The following is a 23,220-nucleotide window of genomic DNA, read 5'->3' on the forward strand; positions in this document are numbered from 1 at the left end:
TAACTAAAACAAAAATAAATTAAATCTTTACAAACATAACATAAATCAAGGCACAAGAAACACAAATATATTCTTATATACACTGTACAAATATATATAAATATGTAATCATGTACTCAGAGGTGGGTAGAGTAGCCAAATATTGTACTCAAGTAAGAGTATTGTTGCTTTAAAACAATATAACTCAAGTAAAAGTAAAAAGTATTTTGCATTAAAACTACTCTGAAAAGTACAATTTATCCAAAAAGTTACTCAAGTAAATGTAACTGAGTAAATGTAACTAGTTACTACCCACCTCTGGCTCCTGCTAATGCCTGCTCACCTTTTTTCTCTGATAACTTAAGATCTAGACACTCAGGAGGTTTTTAATGGGAGCCAAATTATCCGCAGAGGTCTGTTCCTCAGTCAACAAACAGAAAAGGTGATAAAATCTGGTAAAAACACTGCATAAAACAGTTTCTTTTTAAAATTAGTGTTTCTCTGACACTGTTTGGCACGGCAGGAGCTGGAGCATGTTTGCCCAGCTTTTTTCTCTAAAAACTTAACATCCAAATGTGACATCCTAATAAATGTCCTTTTTATAAGATTAAACTGCACATTTCAGAGTGGCCTTTTGTGACCTGTGTAGTAATGAGTCCTAACTAACACTGAAACTTAAACCTTTAAAAATTGGGAGGAAAAACAAGTGTTGCATTTAAATTTTTGTTCAGTGTTATCAAAAACTACCAAGATCTAAAAGGTGTGTTGTAAAAATATGGCTTTAAACTAGATTAAAAGTCAGTTTTCAGAAACCCAGGAAGCCAAAACCCCAATGCATGTGCACCACTGAAGGTGACTGATCAAATGACATGAAGCGTATCTTATCCTTTTTAGACATTTCAGTACGGAAAAGTTGCACATTATTTCTTTTAAAAGGTCTTCCTTATTCTGATTTACTGTCAAGTGAGGAAAACCATCTCAGAAATACCTCTCTTATTTCTTTTCAGGTTTAACCGCCTGTCTGTGGACGCAGTGGATGAGAGCTCTTTCGCACATCTGTCCAACTTGCAAGTGCTGGACATCGGCACAGGAAACACCGACCTCCCCTTTAAAAAAGAGGAGATGGAGCAGGAAACATAAAACGCACTAAACTGAACTGACATTGGACTGCATTGTGTAAAGGACAGAAAGGGCTTTTAAATGGAAATGAACCTGTGAATGTCATTTCCCAGGTCCATTATTGTATTGAGTGGCATATTTCTGGTGCAGGATACCGGATGAAGTTACTTTAGTTTCCTTTTTTTGGGCTGGTTAGCATATCTTTATATCTGAGCTTTAAATATTTGTTTTGGACTGTTGTCATGCAAAATCTGTCATCTAACTGTGTTTTTGTGCTTCCAAAAAACATATATCCACAGAAATCAATGTGAATTTCCCCGTGTAAATGTTTCAGAATCAATACCAACAATTAAGCAGAGTGAAAAAGGACATGTTGTCCACACTGTGTGCGTCTTTCTCTGCTCCATGTCATTTTGTCGATGGCTGCCTTTTTTCTCAAGCTTAACAAAGGTGATTTTACCAGAAATACTGTGAAACAATTTGAAATTTTAACACCAAAGGTTGCAAGATAAGCAGTTTGCCACTAAAACCAACAAAGCCTCAGTAATCTCAAACTGTGGAATGAAACACTGCAAGTACTCTCAAATAGGTCTGCAATTCAGTGTCATTATAGATCAATCTATCACTTATTTTTTCAACTAATGGATTAATTTGTCTATAAAATGTCAGTATTAACTAAAGCTCAACACAAGCCTGACGCATTTTTTAAAAATTGGATAATTTGTTGGATCAGCAATTGGAAAATCTCATTTTATTTATATTGATTAAAAATGAATAGAAGAATAAAACCACTGAAAAGCTTTTAAGTTACAGTCCTTAAAGGGACAGTTCACCCCAAAGATAAATACACATATTTTTTCCTCTTATTCCTCTTAGATGTCTGCCTTCTCTCCAGTATAATGGAACTAGATGACACTCAGCTTGTGGTGCTCAAAGCGCCCAAAAAATACTTTTGAAAAACTCAACAGCAATGTCTCTTTCCAGAAATAATGACCCAATTACTCAAGATAATCGACAGATCTTGTTGTGAGCAGCTTCATGTAGGAACTATTGTCTTTCTACTGCACTACACCCTCTGACAATATCATTGTACAGAAGGAAGTGTGCATCTACTCATGGATGAGAGGTTCATGCTCGTGACAGCACGAGATGTAAACATTAATGGTGTCCTCCTAAGCTGAGCTGTAATGTTAGCTAGCTCAGTGGTGCTATCTCAAATGTAAGTTTTGGTGCTTTGAGCACCACAAGACGAGCAACGTATTCTTGCATTCTATAACAGTTCCAGTGATATCCTATGAATTAGCCCCTACAGATGACATCACATTCTTAACGTAAAGCTACATAAATAAGGTTAAGTTATGGAGGTTAAGTTTAGGACAAGAAACATGTTGAGGATGTACCGTAAAGTTCACAAAAAGTCCAGCGTCCCAACTTGCATCCTTACAAGACTGCTTGGTCCTGCTTCCTTGTTTACTCCCATCAGCGCATTGGTCACATGATTGCAGGCTTTTAAGATATGTGGAATTGTGATGTGATTTAGGTCCATTACATTGGACAGAATATTCCCCCAGTATCCTCAACACTCAGCAGCTGACAATCTAGATCTATAGATGACATTACAGGTAAGAGAAAAAATCTATATTTTTGATTTGAGGGGTGAGCTGTCCCTTTAAACATTTAAGACATCAAGCCCCGTTTTAGAAACGATGTATAGCCTGCAGTTCTAGCATTAGCCACTCCCTGTATTTGCAGTCTGTAATTGAGTTAGTAGGCACAGTAGCAGTTTTTATTGTTGCTGGCGCAGTATGCTTATTGGAATACAAATTGAGAATCAAAGCACAAGCAAAACGTACTGGGCACATCTAGTTGAACATGAGTTCAATATTTCCGTGTTGGTCGACATTGTCTGTTCTTCCGTGAAAATTCTATCAGTCAATGATTTTGTTGAGTGCGCTCCAAAAGACAGACAGCAGCCACTCATGAGTGTCATTTCCAACAGAAGTCTTGGACGTGTGTTATTAAATTGCACTTGTTGGTACCAACAGTTACCACAGCTGTAGTCAAACTGAGGACTGAAATCTTTAAGGGGACCTTTTATTCTTTTCCTTATTTTCTGTCATATCCTCCTGAGACCCTGTGTCCTCATATGAGGACATCACATTTTGGATTTAATGGACCCTCTACTTCATTCTGCTTAACTTATACCTGTTGTCCTCCTTTGTGGACACTTTTTTTGTGCCACTTAGTGGTAATAAGACAACACTACACTAATCCATGTAAAAACAAAATGGCAGCCATCTCTGCCAAGTCAGTCTGCAGCCGATCTCAACACGAAAGTGGAGAATGTACAAAACCTGATCACATTTTATGGTTGAAACTTTTTTATCTATGATAAATAATGTTTGTAGTTTGATATGCCATACAAATTTGACACTGTTAATTAGAAAGTACTCGTTTAAAGACACTAGGAATTTATCATCATCTTCTTTGAAGGACATTAGGACGTTATTCTTATCTTGTTTGGGGACATTGGGTCTTTATTTTCGTTGACAATGTTTAGTTTTTTTTAATACATATTATAGTGTAGATGACCTGGAATAAACTTATTATCCTGATGTGACTTCAGCTAAATGATCTGGCATGATTCTGGCTGAATTTGGTCATGTGAGGAGAAGCAATTGTTCTCGGAGCTGGTTGTCTGAATAACAGGAAAACAGTAGCTTAAGTGACAGGAAACACCCTTAAATGTGTATTAGCTGTAAAGCTGTAGGTGTGTCAATTAATACTGCTTGTTTGTCGGACACTATAAATTGTCATAATGTACCAAATCAGGTCCAACTAATCCAACATCGCTTGGAGAAATTTAAAAATGCATACATGTCCATATTAAACATTGCCAAAATTTAAAAAAAAAAATTGAGATAAACATATGCAATGGTAATCCCTGTGAACAAAAACCTCAGGCAAACCTCAGACCATTCTGATTATTCAGATTCCTCCGTTTTTTTCTACTTTGGCTACATCATGATGTAAGATTGTGATGGATTTCTTTATATGGTCATCTGCTCCAGGCACGCCACTGCACATATTTTCTTTCTATACACTGCTACATTTAGCTACATGCTAACGTCAGGGAAACATAATATCTTCTGATCAATTTTGCCTTCATTTTGAATTATACCTGCTGGAACATGTTCACTTGCGTTTACAAGCTCTTATTGGTGGTTTTTAAGGGGGAAAAAAATGCAGCAATACTCCTTTACAGCCGTTCCTCAGCTGCAGTGATAGCGCAGAGATGCCAAAATAGGGAAGACTTGGAAATGCTGTCCAATCAGAGCAGACTGGGCTCAAAAAGATAGGTGCGAAAACGGAGCATTTTAGGCAGAGGGTGAATATACGTGCTCCAGCACAGACAGCATGAGGAAAATAAATTGTTTTTTGAACATTAAAGCATGTTTATATGTTCTAGTAGATACCCAGTGTGTGAATATCCGCAGTGTGGGATTAATAAAGTCTTATCTTGATAAAGTCTCATCTTAAAATAGAGGTATGAACCTAAAAATAAGCATAACAGGTCCCCTATAAGGATTCAGTCAAAATTCAGAATCAAAATGATCTCATATAAATTTTCTTTTAGACGACTATTTGAATTGAGGGTACTGGAATCATTGAGGAGGTGGTTAAAGTGGCAGATATACAGCCAGTGAGAAACTGGAGCGACAGCAATAATCGTGAAATATCAGTAGTTCACTTACAGTGTGGATGATTGTGGATGTCATCATCATTTTATGTTTTTTCCTTTTTATGCCTGTGAATGAAATATTCCCAACATAAAAGCAATTTCAACATATCTCAAAGCTTCGATCCATGCTGCTGCTACTTCAGTCCATTTCTGTTTGTTTATGTTTTTTTCTCAAAGATAGCAAGTATTTTTATATGATATGGAAAATACTCATCCTATTACACTCACCATATGTCTATGAATACAGTGTCACTTGCACATAGAGCAGTACAGTATTGTCACATATACAGTCACAGCAATAAATTATTTGAAAAGGCTGGAGAAGAGTGTTTCCTCGCATCCACCTGAATGTTTGATCAATATTTCAGTAGGTTCTCCCATGCAGGGCAGCATCACCGCTCTTTTCTCCTTCATCTCATTCATGCAGCTCGTGCTGATATTATGTCCAATATCATGAAATAAAAGCAAGTTGCACAAAACACCTTAAGGTTTCTCCTTCAGTAATTAATTAAACTTAATTTCTCCTTCGCTGAGGGACTTACACAGTTGCACAGAATCCCTTCAAGGGTTTCCTTAGGAAAAATGTTTGCTTATTTATTGTGTTGAAAGAGATTTTACAGCAGTAAAAGTTTCCATGGAGATTGTTTGTTTGCTTGGACTCAGACTTCTGATGCCTGTTTTCATCTCACAAACTTGGCTTATAGTTAGATAGTGGAAAAAATGGCAGAAGCACAGAAGACAAGAAAACCATACTGGTCAAAGGAGGAAGAGATTAAACTTCTGGAGGACTGCAATCATAGAACGCACAAACTACAGAGTAAATTTGATCCCCAAATAACAGAAAACAATTGTAGGAAGAAACTGCCATGAAAATTAATTCAGTCAAATCTATCAAATAAAATCAGAAGTGTATCCATCGGGTTCTCCTGGTCGCAGAATGCTCTTCTCAGGGTGTGTTCGTTTTGCTCATTTATCACCATAAACTCGGACGTGTTTGGCTGCCAAGGTCTTTTGTGTAATGGTCCGGGAATTCCTTAAGTAAAAGATAAAGATAAGAAGAAAACCATAAATACTTAAGTGGACATTTTAAGGAGACCTTAAGGAGAAGACTTAAGGGTGTTTTGTGCAACCAAGTTTATTTTGCTTTGTGCAACAGGCCCCTGATACGGTAGAGAGTAAAAAACACATCTAAGAATACAAAATGTTTTCTTCCATGAGAGAAATGTCAGCCTGGTTTCTGTGCACAGAGCTGATCAGATGACAATATACATGAAACCTTTTTGACCGGAGTAAACTGGAGCCTTAATGTGATGTGTACCATGAAGAAACTGAACATGTGATCATTCAGGTTCAAGGGATAAAGGTTCTGATTTAGCTATAATTTCAGTTGCAGACATATGTGACATTGGCAAACTTGTTTATTTCTGTTTTCATTTATAGCCGTTACGTTCAAAGATGCTGTGCTTAAGTTATAAGCATCATTGTTTCATTTTATGTATGTGACATGGGGGTTTCTACCCAGAAGGTTTTGTAAACAACAATTATGATTCAGTCTATATGTGTGCACATACCTTCTCCCTTTGTTTATGTGATACACCACTATGCCTTGTACAATAAATGCTGCATTCACTAGACTGAGTGTAATTAAACACAGAAAAGTATGAGCTTACGCAGAAAAGCGTATGTCCTGCAGTGGCTGACTTTTAAAAGCTAGAGCCAATCAAAATGCGGGACACTGTCTTAACTGGGGGACAAAAGAAAAAAATGCTTTGCACACATAAAGCAGGACACCTGGCCACCCACGCACAAGTGCCAGCTAACTTAATATTCGCCCCTGATCGTTCCATTTTCTTTATCCTAAGATAATAGTAGCAAGACTAATACTGTCATAACCATAACATGAATAAAAAACATTTGCTTTAGGATTAGTTTTGGAACATGAGACTGATTCATGAGATGACGGTGTAGAGATGGACCTATGTTACTTATTATGTAGTTAAGGACTGTTCTGAATATATCAGAGGAGAGGGCTGCCTAAGGTATGACTTTGTTTTTTTTGTTTTTTTATCTTTATTCTCCCCCGAGCTACAAATATTGTCCCTTGAGCCTCCCTGTGTGACTGGGAAAAAATGCACGATCCTCCCTTCTGCATTTTTTAAAAAAAATATCCACACAAAATGTAGGTTTTGAGGGTTATCATCACAAGCAAAAATCCTCCTTGTAAATCGCATCATCACACAAGATGTGTGTGCACTGCAGCAGAATATGGGTGCATGACAGCCACCCGTCACAAAACCAACAAAATTTAATAAGCCCACACATCACGTATACACACACATCACAGTGCACACACAGCTGGCCTTGGCAACATGTGCATATAATGACTGTTTTTCCAAATAAATTGTACAGAGGAGTAGGAGCAGCAGAACCAGAATAATATCAGTAACTTGGTAGAGCTGCCATTGTTAGATTTTAAAAACATACACTTTGAAGTTTGAAATTTAAAAGTTGAAAACGAAACACTGGAGTTGCACAGTTGTCACTCTTGTCTTGTATGCTGATGTTGTTTCTGGCTGTGATAAATGGTGTAATTTTGGCAATTTTCAAAAATTACAAGCCTTTCAAACGTATTGGCAGGTCAAGGGATTCAGAGGGTAATTAAAGAAAATACAAAATACAACCATTTAAAGTTGCATGTCCCTCCCCTGAGCTCCATTCCCCCCATTCATAAGTACTGAACAGTCCCTTCAACAGAACACTTGTTACAGTAGTCTAATTAAGTTGCTTGAGAAAGGGCCAAATGTCAAGCTCAGCGAAAACAACAAAATTACCTTGTGACATTTTTCTTATATAATAATTCCTATAATAGTCCTTTGAATGCAAAGCTACACACTACACCACCTACACATGACGCACAGTGATGATGAGTCATAAGTGTAAATCTTCTGCTTACTACAGAGCAACTATTGAATGTTTATTATATGCCTCACAATAGAATTGTGACAGCGTAATCACTTCACAGTCAGTATGGGCAGGAATATTGTCAAAGGATCCCAGCCTGACCTTGAGCTGATTGACGTCAGTCTTGTAAATATAGAATATTCAGATCTTGTTTGATTAATTGCAAATAGCAGCAAAATTACCAACTCGCTTCCGCGAACCAGTCAAGCTTCTCTCAGAGTTTACATCCATGTCGGTAAAAACATGGATGCTTCCCACACATCTTCCCCCCGACAGCAGCATAGCAGATCTATACAATCAGCACAGTTTCCAGATGAGTTACCAATTCAGTATCTGACCTAATGTCTCCCCTTCTGTTGTGATGCTGAGTAACGTCCAGAAAAGTGCTTTTGCAGAACATGATGATGTCACAGTGAAGCTGACCATTGACCTTTTCGATATTAAATGTCATCACTTAGTCGTTATATCCTTTTAGACATTTGTGTGAAATTTTGACATAATTAGTGTATGAATTCTTGAGTTATGGGTAAAAATGTGTTCTGTGAGGTCACGGTGACCTCTGACCTTTGACCATTTGTACCAAATTCAAAGAAATTCCCTGGAGGCCTTCTTAAAATATTGCATTCATGAGAATGGGACGGATGCAAGGTCACAGTGACCTTGACCTTTGACCACCAAAATCTTATTAGTTCATCCTTAAGTTGCAGTGGATGTTTGTGCCAAATTTAAAGAAATTCCCTCGAATCCCTCCCTTCTTGAAATATTGCAATCATGAGAATGGGACTGATGCAAGGTCACATTGACCTTATCTCAAGGCAACTGAATTCAACACAACTGGACTTAGTTTTGAAAACTAAACTAAGTCCAGTTGCGTTGGATTCAATTGCCTTGAGATAACTATGACCTGGATAAATGAGAACATCCACAGGCATGTCAGAGTGACCTTGACCTTTGACCACCAAAATCTAATCAGTTTATCAATGAGTCCAAGTGGACATTTGTGCCAAATTTAAAGAAATTCCCCTGAGGCTTTCTTAAAATATTGCATTTAAGAGAATGGGACGGATGCAAGGTCACAATGACCTCTGACCTTTGACCACCAAATTCTTATTAGTTCATCCTTAAGTTGCAGTGGATGTTTGTGCCAAATTTAAAGAAATTCCCTCAAGACATTCCAAAAATATTGTATTTATGAGAATGAGACGGATGCAAGGTCACATTGACCTCTGACCTTTGACCACCAAACTCTTGTTAGTTCATCCTTCAGTCAAAGTGGATGTTTGTGTCAAATTTGAAAAATGAGACGGATGGATGGAAGGACAACCCAAAAACATAATGCCTCTGGCAATAGCTACCCCCGGTGCAGAGGCATAAAATCCCACCTGACCAACAAACCAGGAAAACTCAGTTCATGATGAATTACCAGTGTTTTTTTAGGCTGTTCAAGTGCCAGGAAAGTTTAATTAAATCAAATGCTCCTGAGGCTGTTCAAACAAATCTCTACACGTATTACAGTTCTAACATGTCCACGCGGGAGGGTAAAGTTTCTGATCTTTGTCTTCAGTCCTGTCCTCCCTGTCATCCCGTCAGCCTACGTAGCACCACCAGCTTTGTTAAGGCAAAATAAACAATTTGGGCATTTCACTTTGCCTCCTGATCATGTAGTTCAAGCCGGACACTTGCAGTCCTGTCTTGTCTCTTATATGACACAAACAGCTGGTTGCTTGAAGTAGTATAAAATATAATCAACACTTGTCTTAGTCACATGTTGCACACAGACAAAATAAAATCACAAATGCTATAAAATAGATATCAAATAGAAATCAGTTCATCAGTGTGAGCACTCACACCTCTAATCACAGTCCAGTTCAGGTGTGAGCTCACACTGTAGGTTCACACCAAGGACGAGTTTTATGAATGGAAACAAACAAACAAATCCTTTTGGTGTCTTAAACTCCACTGTCAGTGTGATACTTGTCCGGTCTTACAGAAAGCATTCCCCTGCTATACAGTTTCCCCCCTGTGAGGCTTCCCTCTTCAGGACAGAGTTTTGACCTGACAATAAACTGAGAGATGAAGACGAGCCTGGCCGTGCTGTCCTCCCGCCTGCATAAGTATCTTTTGCTCCGAGGATGTGATCAGCACATCCGCACAGATGATCCGTCAGACTGCAGGAGGAGGCTATACGTTGGTCTCCAGGCCATTCATGTCAATGGTGCAGTGTTCTTTGCTCTTCTTCAGGTGCCTCGGGGGGATCGGAGGCTTCTTCCTCTCTGAAGGCGGCCGGACGCCCTCCTCCAGCTGCATCAGCCGCGCCACGTCCGAGGGGACGAGCTTGTGTTTGACCCCTGAAGAAGGGGGCCGGTAGTTGCCGTTGTTGTTGTGACAGTTCATCAGAGGCGGGGTGTTCATCACGGGTTTGGGCTCACAGATCAAAGGCACCTGGGGGCCAGCAGAGTCACAGGAAGAAAATTAAAGGTTCAGCGTGTAAGATGTATTGATGACAGTGGTTCCTTTTTTAAAAAAATATTTTTTGGGGCATATTTTAGCCTTTATTTGATAGGACAGACAAGTGTGGAAGGGGGAGAGAGAGAGGGAGTGACATGCAGCAAAGGGCCACAGGCTGGAGTCAAACCCGGGCCGCTGCGGCAACAGCCTTGTACATGGGGCGTCTGCTCTACCACTAAGCCACCAACGCCCCAATGGCAGTGGTTCCTAACCTTTGTTCTTATAGGATCCTTTTTCTATCATGGAGTAAACTGACGACCCCTGACTAACTGACATATTTGATGGATATTTCATATTATATTAAATACATAACAATCACAGTACAGAACAACTGAGAAACTGCCAAATAATGAACTCACTGGATGAAGTTTGAGCAGATTATTTCCTGTACATATGAGATCAGAGATGAATTTTCCTGATATTTTATGGAACTTTTTATTCAAAATCTAGAAGACCTCGTGACCCCATGAAGATCAAGCTTTGGTGACCCCTAGTGGGGGTCAGGACCCCCAGGTTGAGAATCAGTGATTTAGGAGGATTTAGTGGCATATAGCAGTGAGGACTGTAAATTGCAACCAGCTGCATATTCTCTTGGTAAAAATTCCTTCTGACTTCATTGTTTAGGAGGTTTCTACTGGGAACTGAGGTCTCTTCCTCTCAAAAACAAACGGACCAGGTGATTTAAACCATTAAAAACACTGAATAAAGAAGCTTCATGTTACAAATCGCTCTTTATCATGTTGGAGACAGGCAGCACGCTCACCACATGCTAATGTGCGCTCAACTTTTTTCTCTGATAACTTTTTTTTTTTTTTACCAGGAACAGGAGGTCTCCTCCTCTCCAAAACAGGACCAGGTGGTTACCTATCGCATTGTATTTGGGTATGAAAGTCCACTGACAAAGCGGCAATGTTCGACAAGTTGGGATGAGAACACAGTGGTGTTTCTTTGATGCTGTTTGGCAGGTTGGAGACAGGTGGTACTCCCAACACCTGCTCACCTTTTTCTCTGATAATTGATTGATGATGATTTTTACCAGGAGACAAATTATCCGCAGAGGTCTCATCCTCTCCAAAACATACAGACCCAGTGATTTAAACTGGTAAAAAACACTGAATGAAACAGTTTCACATTACACATCAGTGTTTTTTTTTTACGCTGCTTGTTGCAGATGAGCTTTTAACTACAGCGACTGCCACAAAAACGTGATCGGCCCTGTTTAGAGCCAGTGTTTGGTTTATCTGTTCTGGGCTACTGTAGAAACATGGTGATCTCTGTAGATGAGGACCAGCTCCCTATGTAGTAGCTTAGATCGGGCCCAAAAAATCCAGCCCGACCCCACCTGAGCCCGTGCATGTTCTGTCTGAGCTGGGCCCATCCCTTTAACTGTAATTATGAGCCTGAGCCCGGTTTGTACCCGACATTTTTTTCAAGGATACGAACGTGGACATTGAAGGCTGACTTTCGTCTTGATTTCCATGGCAAGCCTTCGTCATGTGCCTCTTAAGTGTCGAGGTGCCCATCTTTTTCCTGTCATATACCAGCATTGGGCTGGACTTGGTACACTCGACAAAGCCGACACACATGTTGTCACCGTTGACAACTCACATGTGCATGGCCAGTGGCGCCATCAAGGGGGTGCCGCGCCCACGGATCGGGTCGGGTTCGGGCTCGAGCATAGAATCTAAGTCCTACTATGTAGATATAAACATCTCATTTTAAGATAATCAGGTGATTATACACTAAAGAAAATAACTTATATTCCATTTCTACCAGTATATCCCCCTAAATCGTACATACTGGTCCTTTAAGAAGGGGAAGAAAAAAATGAAAGGAGGATGGAAAGAAAACAACATATTGAAAAGGAGCCACTCAGCCAGTTTTGTATTCTTTTCCTCATAATAAATGTTTTTTTCCAATGATATTTCAGAGGTGTATAATTTATCATCACAGTAATTACAGAGAAACTCATCCTTCCCTCCTAAATGTCTGCTATTATGTTTCGCAAAAGCTCTAACATTTAAAGAAACAGAAAAATAGCGTCATGTGGTTTTCGGTTTCAGGAAGTAGTATTGACAGCACACAGGGGGACCAGCCTTTGATCGTAACAGCTCGATCAATAAAAGCAGCCCTTGCCATGTTTTTATAATACCCTTTAAAACTGCCTGTGTGTAATGCTGCCGCAGTTGTACACGTCTCACGATTAGTTTTATCGATTTCTGTAGTGAATGAAGCCGTGTTTAGAACTCACCCCATCTCCCTCTTTCATGAAGTCTTTCCTGCAGATGTGTGCCATGATGCCTGTAGCCAAAGCATCTCCCATGACATTCACCATGGTGCGGAATCTGTCTCTGTAGGAGGGGAAGACATGTGAGGGAGAAAAGAAACTGAAATATTTTGGCCAAATGAAGAAGAGATAAAGATGATGGGCCTCATGTGTTCTCGCTCTGTTATGATTAGTTTGGATCGTACGATTACTTACAGTGCCCAGTCTACTGCAATGATGAGAGTGATGTCATCAGTTGGCAAACCGACAGATGTTAGCACTATCACCATGGTAACCAGTCCAGCTTGTGGGATCCCTGCTGCACCGATACTGGCTGCAGTGGCTGTGATACTGGAGGTTTAGAGAGAAACCTGATGTCACTGAACAAACATAAACATTAAGAAATGAAAGGCAAGTAAACAAGTGAAGAAAAAGTTCCTGCAGGATGTCTCAAGTCTCAAGGATGTGTTGTTTTCAGTCCTTTATTTTTTTCACTAAAGCAGAGCCGCTGCTGGCTGTGTAGGTGCCTTGAGTGTAACTGCTGTTGTTTTGCTCACACGGAACAAAAGAGAAGTCAAAAACATTTTTTAAACTTTGTACATATGTTCAGAAGAGCTACAGTATAGAACAGGCATCTGTCAGCAGCTGCTGGAGACTGGAGAGTTCTGCATTGATGACAGTAAGACCTTTTAGATGTTCCTGTCCCAGTCTTCAGTTTTGAAGAACTTTGATCATCAGAGGCAGCTGGCTGTATTAACAACTGTAACCTAAAAGTGAGTCGAGCTGGTGCTGCACAGTGTTTACTGAACCATTAACAGTGCAACTCAAACTGCGTTGTGTCTGAGAGGGCCTCAACTGTGACAGTTAATGTGATATACATAATTATGATTAATGATGCTGCTTCGGTGCCCCTCCAGCACTTGCCCTACGCATATCACGTGCTGTGCGTGCCCGTAGCTGGAGCGCTGCACGAATGGCATATCTCCACCCCTCTTTCTGAATGTCTGTCCATCTATTTTACTCTCTGATGGAATTATATAGAAAAAACAAAAGCAAGAACCGCATCACTGAAATCAGGCAGCCAACACACCTGCTCTTCTACCCACACGTTACTTTCCACTGTCGCCTCCTCTTTGTAGGTCCAGTCTCACTGGTCTAACTCTGCTTTGGACAGATTTCCAGCAGCTGAGGCCCTGAGATGAGCCCGGCCGATCACAACTGTTTATCCAATATAGGGCGTATTTGAAACAAAGACCGTAAAGAGGAGCAGCTTTGAGACATTTTTGAAAACAACCAAGACAGCTGCAGCTGATGTGGAGCTGTCTGTTGACGAGCAGAAACAAATAGATACTTCAAATGTTACACGGCATTAAAATCCTTTCAACGTGAGCTATTGTTGTGTGGATCCATTTGTTTCTACTGTGCAAGATATTTCTCAGATCCAGAACCCAATCCACTAGGTACTGGGGTGTGTGTGTCCTTTTTTTCTTGTTTTTTACTTTTTTTATAAGTGACTTTCTGTTGAGGCCACTACTGCACAAGTACTCAACGAAGTGGACGGTATATTTTTGTTAAAAATAAAAGAACTGCACTTAGAGTGTCTCTTGAGAAAAAAAGATGTGTTTGCTGTACTTCAGACAGGATTTGGCAAAAGTTAACTACACCAACTCATGATATACCAGCTCATCTCTGCAGGCTCTTTACATTTGTCCATCGCTTTGTGCCATGTCCTGCCCTAATGTGCTGTGACTGCCATCTACACTAGGCAGACCTGATCACTGGTTGTTCAGTGCAATGTAATCTAATAATCTAATAAAGAATAATCATACAAATTTCTACAAATGAGTTGTACCTTGTATGATTTCATGTGACAAACAACTTGTTGGATTGATTATTTAAAATATTTGAAGGGCCCTCAGTTGTCATTTGAGTGGTGATGTTCAGGCTTTTCACACAAATTTTCTTGTCTGTTTCCTACAAAAAGCAATGCACCCAAATTCATACATCCCATTTATTCTGAAAGGCTGTTATCACGTGACCAATGCACTGTAAACAAGGAAGCAGCCCTGAGCGCTTGTCAGGAGGCAGGTCAGGGTGGAGGATGGGTCACAAAAACCCAGGACTTTCCCCTGGAGTTGTGTGTTTGGATCCATACGAACTTTTTTAAGGTACGTCCTCACGTTCTTTTCCTAAACCTAACCATAGTTACTTTACTTATCTAAACCTAGCCTCCATGACTTTATGGTAATTACATGACTGTACATTGAACCAGGTGGGAGTGGAATCAAACGCACAACTTTACCAGTCTTTACTGGTCAAAAGGTAGGTTCGGTACACAGACAGATCAGTGAGGGCAAACAAATCCAATAGGTATGAGGCAGAGGTAGAGTCACTCGAGGCCAAATCCAAAAAAACAAGAAGAGGACACTGGGAAACAAAAGGCTGGAACACTTGACACACAAGGAGTTACGATGAACTGGCACTGAGAGAACAAGACACACTATAAATACTCTGGTGAGGGTGCTGCTTTTGGGTCCAAATTACACTCGTGACAGAGGGGAAGGATAATGAGACACAGGTGAGGCTAATCAGGGCAGAACAATCAGACACAGGTGAAGTCATCAAAAGGGAGGGAAAACACACACTGTAAAGAATTGCTGTAAATTTACAACAAGATTTCAACAGTATTAAGGTGTTTTTTAAAAATACAGTGCTTTACTGTTAATATTAAAGAAAATCTGTTAAATCACAGTCCATTCACTGTTTTTTAAGAGAACTGTAATGTATTCCTAAAATATGGCACTTTACCGTTAAAGTATCTTAACTAACACTATCATGCAGTATTTTGGGAAGAGCATTTTCTGAGCTGCACATGTGAAGCTAGATACCCACCATTCCTGATCCATCCCCATCTTACTAATTATTTGGTGAGTATAGCAATTTTATTTGATTGTTTTATATTATATATTTATATTATTGCTTTATTTGATTTGATTTGTTTTGTTTGCATTGATGATTACTGCATGTGCACATTATACTATAGAAGGATTTACCAGCAAGCTAAATTTTCAAAGATGATTAATCAAACAACACAAGGAGGAGCACATTTTAATTTCTAATAAGTTAACATGTGCTGACACCTGCATTTTGCCAGTGAATTCATGAAACTTTATGCCTTGTGTAAACATTTTACCATCTGTGTAAGTCACTTCAACAGTTGAATTAGGCTAATATTATGCAAGACTACAGTGCATGCTAATTATTGTGTGTCACAGTGCAGATTCAAATAAAGACAAGATTATTTTCAAGATAATTATTGGATGACAAATTAAGTACTGAAGAATATTTGCTTTGCTGTAACCGTGACTGTTTCTCCACCTTGTGTTGAGCAAGGGACTGTTCATTTGTATTTAGATTGATTTTTGACACATTTCTCTGATATTGCAGATGCAGTAGATGACTTTACTGCTGCCCTACTGATCATAGTAAGTAGCATACTTGCATGTTCATCACATGACACAATTAATCAGTTAATTTTTCAGATATCAAACACTAAAATAAGCAACTATCAGGTGGACTGGCAAAAGGAGCTATTTTTTTTCTTTCTTGCTTCACAGTTTTACAACTGTTGTTTACCGTATATTGAACCACAACAGTCAAGTCTGTTCGGCTTGCAATGATGTTTTCTTGTCAGATCTGTGGACATCAGTCTAGCACCTCAGTGGCCTATTTGAGACATATGAAAATTGACAACAATATACCCAATTTAGTACTGCAGTGTTGTATGCCTAATTGCCAAATGACCTTTCGAAAATGTACAGGTCTAAAAGCACATCTATACAGAAAACACAAGAAATGTGTGATTGAGCCCAGATTGAATATTTCAGTGGACCTGATATGCCATGTTGACTTCTGCACTGCCAAATGTGATTCCTTGACTGAGTTCTATTCTCATCTTAAAGGGCACATCAAAGAAGGACGGACAGCTGCATGTCCTTTTAAGCAATTGATAAGGCATTTACTGTGATATCTACAAAACACAAAGACAGTGGAGAGGGAAATGTGATAGAGTCTATCATTGCAATTCTGCCATTCTTTCTCTGATGTTGTGTTCTGTTTCTGAAACTACATATAAACTGTTTGGATGTTTCAGGTTGGAATATTATGGTTGGCTGTCTGTCTCTCTCTCTCACACACACACACACACACACACATGCAGACACACACAAACTCACACACACACCACACACACACACACACACGGCTACCTATAGGCTGGATTGAGAAACCTGGTGTCTTCGAGTGAGCCGTAACTCTCAATGTTCTTGGACTTCCACACTAACAGTAACTACAGTTTTGTAACATGTACTGTATAGTGATGTTCATTATACTGTTATTTTTTTATTTGAACTGTTTTGCACAGACATTATATTTATACACACACACACCACACACACCACACACATACACACACACACACACACACGGCTACCTATAGGCTGGATTGAGAAATCTGGTGTCTTCGAGTGAGCCGTAACTCTACTGCCAATGTTCTTGGACTTCCACACTAACAGTAACTTGTAACAAGTACTGTATAGTGATGTTCATCATAGTGTTATTTTTATATTTGAACTGTTTTGCACAGACATTTAATTTAACATGCAATTGTTCTGCATGTTTTTGTTTTTGCATGTCAACTACATTCAAATAAAAAGTGAAGTGCAATAAGAAGCTGTGAAGCTTTTTCTCTTACATTGTAATTACAGGATTGAAAAATCAGTAGGTTAATTTTATTATGGTTTTAATATGACAAACAGAGATTTTGTGAAACCTACAATCAGTGACGTCTATTAACATGTTTTTCTTAACAAAAGTGCCTTTAATTGTATGCAATCGTATGACTATTCATGTCTTAATTTAGTTTTTTTTAAATAGTTTATTAAAATGTATAAATAATACAAACTAAATAGCCATTTAATTGTAAAATACTGTGAAAGTAATTTTAAAAACCAGTTCATACTGTATTTTTCATGAACAGTACAAAACTGTAAATTGAGTGACAGTAAAGAGATGTTAATTTTACAGTAACACAATGGCAACCCAGCTGCCAGTTGTTTACTGTTTTTTTACAGGAAAATTTCCAACAGTGCACAGGGACAGGAAGTGAAGTGATCTGAAACCAGAGATGTGAGTTTGAAAGTAAAACAGGAAACAGTATGAATGAATGAAATAAAAACTTGAGCTGTGACGAGACATGCTATTTTCTAACTGCCGTGGGACGAATGAACATGTAAGAGACTGTCCATTTTTTGATTAAAATCACTGTTTTCGGCATCTTCGATTGTCTTTTTAGAAGACATCCTGTGAAGTTACCTCTCTCTGACTCTTATTTCTCTGACCGTTGTCTCTCGTCTCATCACATCTCTCCAGTGTGTGTATATCTCACTCACTCATGTCACAATGCTTATCAGAATGCACAGATTTGATTGGCTGAGTAGCATCATGTGTGATACTACTCAGTCTGTCTGTGACTCTCCTGGTCTGCCAATCCGGTTCAATAAATGCTGCACAAGTTGACATAGAAACGCTCCATCAAAATTTAATAATTCTCAATAATTTACTGCTTATAGGTCTGAGTCTGGGTAGGACAACCTCTGGGTCTGGACCTGTGGGATGCAGAGGGATGGGAGGTTAACAAGGGGGACACATTTTGGCCATTATGCCAACAATAAGGTTGCTGCCACCCCTCAAAACCCTTAATGGTTAAGGGGAAATTCCTGCAACACAATCCACATACTGGTCTTTTTTGGTATTGGACGTCAGCTGCCAGGGTTTCCTAACTGGTTTCAAATATAATTCAACCCTCCTTTAGTGCCACCGTCCTCACAGGCTGAGCTGAGCTGCCCTACTTTCTCTGTGGGCAGCAGCAGACAGCTGGTAGGAGGTTTTGATGAACGTTTGTCGCAGTTACTGATTATGAGAATTTGATGGACACATTCATCGAGGACACTGATTTAATTAATCAAGTGTCTTATTCTCAATTTGTTCATAGGATGGAATCAAAAGACTTCTGTCTCCATAGCAACTGTCTGACCACATATTGATTAGAGGCATCCACTCCGGTGTTTAAAGAGATGAGTGCAGAGCAGTAGAGACTGTGTGGAGAGTGAACGACATGTTAGTGAACATCTGATATCTGCAGATCCAGAGGTTGAGGATGAGATGATCCCACCGCTCATCACAGCGTGATGGTGAGAGATGGTGTGGGAGAGCGTGGGGGGGTGGGGTCAGAGGTCCAGCAGTGGCGTGACTCGGATATGGCAGTTTATCGAGGCCACATGGCTCTTTCCAGAGAGAGATAAGCGGATAGTTTCAATCTACAGTTGCTGTATGGAATTATATAGAAAAACATACAATGGCAAAGAAAGGAGATGCTGACGACTGACAACAAAACACAAAATCATTTCCTTTCTTAACGTTACTAATTTATGACACTGCTCTTTACAGGTGCATATAAAATTATACTTTTGGAAGTCAACTATCACAACACAACAGTAAAAGATTTTTCTTGAATATTCCAGCCACGCCAGAGACCTCATATGCTCCATCAGTATTCATGCCACAGATTCATCGCAATAGTGTTTTCCTCACTGTTTAAACATTAACACATTTTCTGTGTGTGTCTTGGTTATAACATCTACTGTGAAGATCAGAGACAAGAGATACTAGACTAGAAGTTTTATAATAATTCCTTGGTTTTTCAAACTTTCTTACGTGCAGGACGTGTCCTCAATACTGAGGACAGGGTGAAACACATGAGGGTCACTATTTGCTTTACACTTAAAGAACAATGGAGCCTGCCTTCATCTTGTATTGCTGGCACGTTGTAATGCTTCTGACTGCAGATTATTGTTTTCGCACTGTTCCAATTATACATGTGCGTTCTTTAATCTGCACTTCTACCTCGCTATTCCATCTGATCTGTAATGAGTTGTATGAGGACATAATTGCAGCACACAGGAAGCCAGGACAGTTGGTAATGACGCTTAATGCCACAACTCAGTGGGTACAGGACAGTGCACAGTACAGTTCAACACTCCAGGAAAGTCTCTCCACAAAGTCTTTAACAGCCTGGCTGGCCCAACAGTACGAACCTGGCCAGGAAGCAGGTGAGTGGGTGGTGATGTTAGCCCGGACACATGCACAGTAACAGGTAATGGTGACATGTAGGAGCAAGCAGGAGATGCAGTTGTGGAGGTAGAAGATCCGCAACTAGTGAGGTACTCAGTCCAAGCAGATGAACCAGTAGGGGACAGGAAGAAGGTAGATCAAGGCGGAGGATCGAGAAGCCAGCAGGTGAGTACTCACAGGATGCCCATACAATGGCGAGTGTTGCCACACACAGTGAAAGTCTTTGGACCACAGGGAACCACAGGTAATTGGACTGGAACACTCACACTGTAGCGTCGTCATCAGATGGAAACCCCAAACAGTCAAAGGCAAACAATCAAGGATGCAGAAGCAGATCTTATGGTCGGGGACAGAAGACTGGTGCATTTAACAGGAATCAGATGAGGCAGGCAGGGTCAGCAATAGAGTGCTGGAGAGTCTTGCATGAGCGGCGAAAAACCACCACATTCTCACTCTGACCTCATCACATACTGATGTTTGGTCATGGATTTTCCACATCCAGACATGACATGCAAGGTACCCTGGGTCCGTTGGTTGCTGAAGTTCTGGGACACCATGTCATTTTCAGTCTGTTACATGCATTGTGTGTTTTCAAAATATCCTTTCGTTTCACGGGTCACGTGATTCCCGCGGGATTCCCACGGGATGGGAATCAGTTTCACTATTCTTCATGTGATTGGGAAGGGATGAGAAAAAAGCCAACGGGAGCGGGTGGGACTGGGTATCATAATTAGGCCTGTCGCGATATGCGATAAGTCGGTTAATTGCACGGTAAATTAAAAGGGATTAATTGCCATATTCATGCGTGTTTGTTTTCCTCGTCTCTCTCCACCAAAGAGACTGGACGACAAGAGTGTTCACTTCCGTGCATCGTCTGGCAACCAGGTGAGTTGGTTCATTAGCGTAATGAACGGAGGGAAAGGTCTTGTCATCGAGCGTCTTTGTCTCTGTGGGGGAGGCGGGGCTATGGGCTACACACACACACAGTGCGATCTTCGTGAGGGGGAGACGAGGTGGAGAAAGACAGGGAACTTGTTCCTAAACCAAACACAACGGCCACTGTGTGGGAGTGTTTTGGATTTAAACCAAATGACAGAGGGCAGCCCAGTAATGTGGACGAGCCGGTGTGCCGGGTTTGTTCTAAAACCATCTCAACAAAAAGAGTGAATACGACCAAGTTACCTGCACACCTGCCACAACAGTAACATGCTGCTCTAACACTGATGCTTCAGTATTAATAATCTAATGATGCCATACAGTACAGGCCAAAAGTTTGGACACACCTTCTCATTCAATGCGTTTTCTTTATTTTCATGACTATTTACATTGTAGATTCTCACTGAAGGCATCAAAACTATGAATGAACACATGTGGAGTTATGTACTTAACAAAAAAGGTGAAATAACTGAAAACATGTTTTATATTCTAGTTTCTTCAAAATAGCCACCCTTTGCTCTGATTACTGCTTTGCACACTCTTGGCATTCTCTCCATGAGCTTCAAGAGGTAGTCACCTGAAATGGTTTCCACTTCACAGGTGTGCCTTATCAGGGTTAATTAGTGGAATTTCTTGCTTTATCAATGGGGTTGGGACCATCAGTTGTGTTGTGCAGAAGTCAGGTTAATACACAGCCGACAGCCCTATTGGACAACTGTTAAAATTCATATTATGGCAAGAACCAATCAGCTAACTAAAGAAAACGAGTGGCCATCATTACTTTAAGAAATGAAGGTCAGTCAGTCCGGAAAATTGCAAAAACTTTAAATGTGTCCCCAAGTGGAGTCGCAAAAACCATCAAGCGCTACAACGAAACTGGCACACATGAGGACCGACCCAGGAAAGGAAGACCAAGAGTCACCTCTGCTTCTGAGGATAAGTTCATCCGAGTCACCAGCCTCAGAAATCGCAAGTTAACAGCAGCTCAGATCAGAGACCAGATGAATGCCACACAGAGTTCTAGCAGCAGACCCATCTCTAGAACAACTGTTAAGAGGAGACTGCGCAAATCAGGCCTTCATGGTCAAATAGCTGCTAGGAAACCACTGCTAAGGAGAGGCAACAAGCAGAAGAGATTTGTTTGGGCCAAGAAACACAAGGAATGGACATTAGACCAGTGGAAATCTGTGCTTTGGTCTGATGAGTCCAAATTTGAGATCTTTGGTTCCAACCGCCGTGTCTTTGTGAGACGCAGAAAAGGTGAACGGATGGATTCCACATGCCTGGTTCCCACTGTGAAGCATGGAGGAGGAGGTGTGATGGTGTGGGGTGTTTTGCTGGTGACACTGTTGGGGATTTATTCAAAATTGAAGGCACACTGAACCAGCATGGCTACCACAGCATCCTGCAGCGACATGCCATCCCATCCGGTTTGCGTTTAGTTGGACGATCATTTATTTTTCAACAGGACAATGACCCCAAACACACCTCCAGGCTGTGTAAGGGCTATTTGACCAAGAAGGAGAGTGATGGAGTGCTGCGGCAGATGACCTGGCCTCCACAGTCACCGGACCTGAACCCAGTCAAGATGGTTTGGGGTGAGCTGGACCGCAGAGTGAAGGCAAAGGGGCCAACAAGTGCTAAACACCTCTGGGAACTCCTTCAAGACTGTTGGAAAACCATTTCAGGTGACTACCTCTTGAAGCTCATGGAGAGAATGCCAAGAGTGTGCAAAGCAGTAATCAGAGCAAAGGGTGGCTATTTTGAAGAAACTAGAATATAAAACATGTTTTCAGTTATTTCACCTTTTTTTGTTAAGTACATAACTCCACATGTGTTCATTCATAGTTTTGATGCCTTCAGTGAGAATCTACAATGTAAATAGTCATGAAAATAAAGAAAACGCATTGAATGAGAAGGTGTGTCCAAACTTTTGGCCTGTACTGTATATAATAATATCAGTCAGAGGAACCAAACACTACTTCTACTGCAATACTTTAACTACATTTTTCTCTCTCAGAACTGGTTCTTATGACGTGTTGTCTGACCACATCAGAAATCAAATGTGTTTGTCATTCTGAACAGCTTCAAGGTGGAGTGAGAGTTAAAATAATTAGGCAATAAACATCAAAACACAACATTAGATGTCATATTTGGGTTTATAGTCAAATAAGGTAGGCATTGTGTGATCCATGTACTATAGATATTTATTTATTTTTTTACTGTAACTGAAACACCACATGGGAGCGGGATGGGACGGTAGTCATTCTTGTGGGACTGGGATGGGATGGGATTATTTTTGTGGGAGTGGGATGGGACGGGACTGAAAATCCACTCCCGTGTCACCCTCTACTTTGCATACAAATTCAAAATAAACTACGTCAGTGCAACTCTGCAAATTGATGGGGTTTTTTTCTTCAGCAACAAATGCACGTGGTTACATTTAGCCAACACAAGCACATGGTTGGGTTTAGGCAACAAAGGCATGTGGTTAGGTTTAGGAAACAAGAACAGGGTC

At 40.3% G+C, this 23,220-nt stretch overlaps 2 protein-coding genes across 2 annotated transcripts in view; one reads left to right on the forward strand and one right to left on the reverse strand.

Moving 5' to 3' along the window:
• The window catches only part of podn (podocan), a 28,472-nt gene extending 23,315 nt beyond the window's left edge, over positions 1-5,157 (forward strand). Inside the window, exon 12 of the mRNA XM_049587579.1 lies at positions 987-5,157. Coding sequence (XP_049443536.1) covers positions 987-1,119 — 133 coding nt within the window. The 3' untranslated portion in view covers positions 1,120-5,157. The remainder of the gene's footprint in view (positions 1-986) is intronic.
• Positions 5,158-9,073: 3,916 nt separating this feature from the next.
• slc1a7b (solute carrier family 1 member 7b) overlaps positions 9,074-23,220 on the reverse strand; it is a 69,157-nt gene continuing 55,010 nt past the window's right edge. Inside the window, exons 9-11 of the mRNA XM_049587038.1 lie at positions 12,792-12,926; positions 12,561-12,660; positions 9,074-10,243 (exon numbers count right to left, since the gene is read on the reverse strand). Of these exons, the coding sequence (XP_049442995.1) occupies positions 9,983-10,243; positions 12,561-12,660; positions 12,792-12,926 (496 nt within the window). The 3' untranslated portion in view covers positions 9,074-9,982. The remainder of the gene's footprint in view (positions 10,244-12,560; positions 12,661-12,791; positions 12,927-23,220) is intronic.

The sequence above is a fragment of the Epinephelus fuscoguttatus genome, linkage group LG10 (genome assembly GCF_011397635.1).
Source record: "Epinephelus fuscoguttatus linkage group LG10, E.fuscoguttatus.final_Chr_v1".
Classification (NCBI taxonomy): Eukaryota; Metazoa; Chordata; class Actinopteri; order Perciformes; family Serranidae; genus Epinephelus; species Epinephelus fuscoguttatus.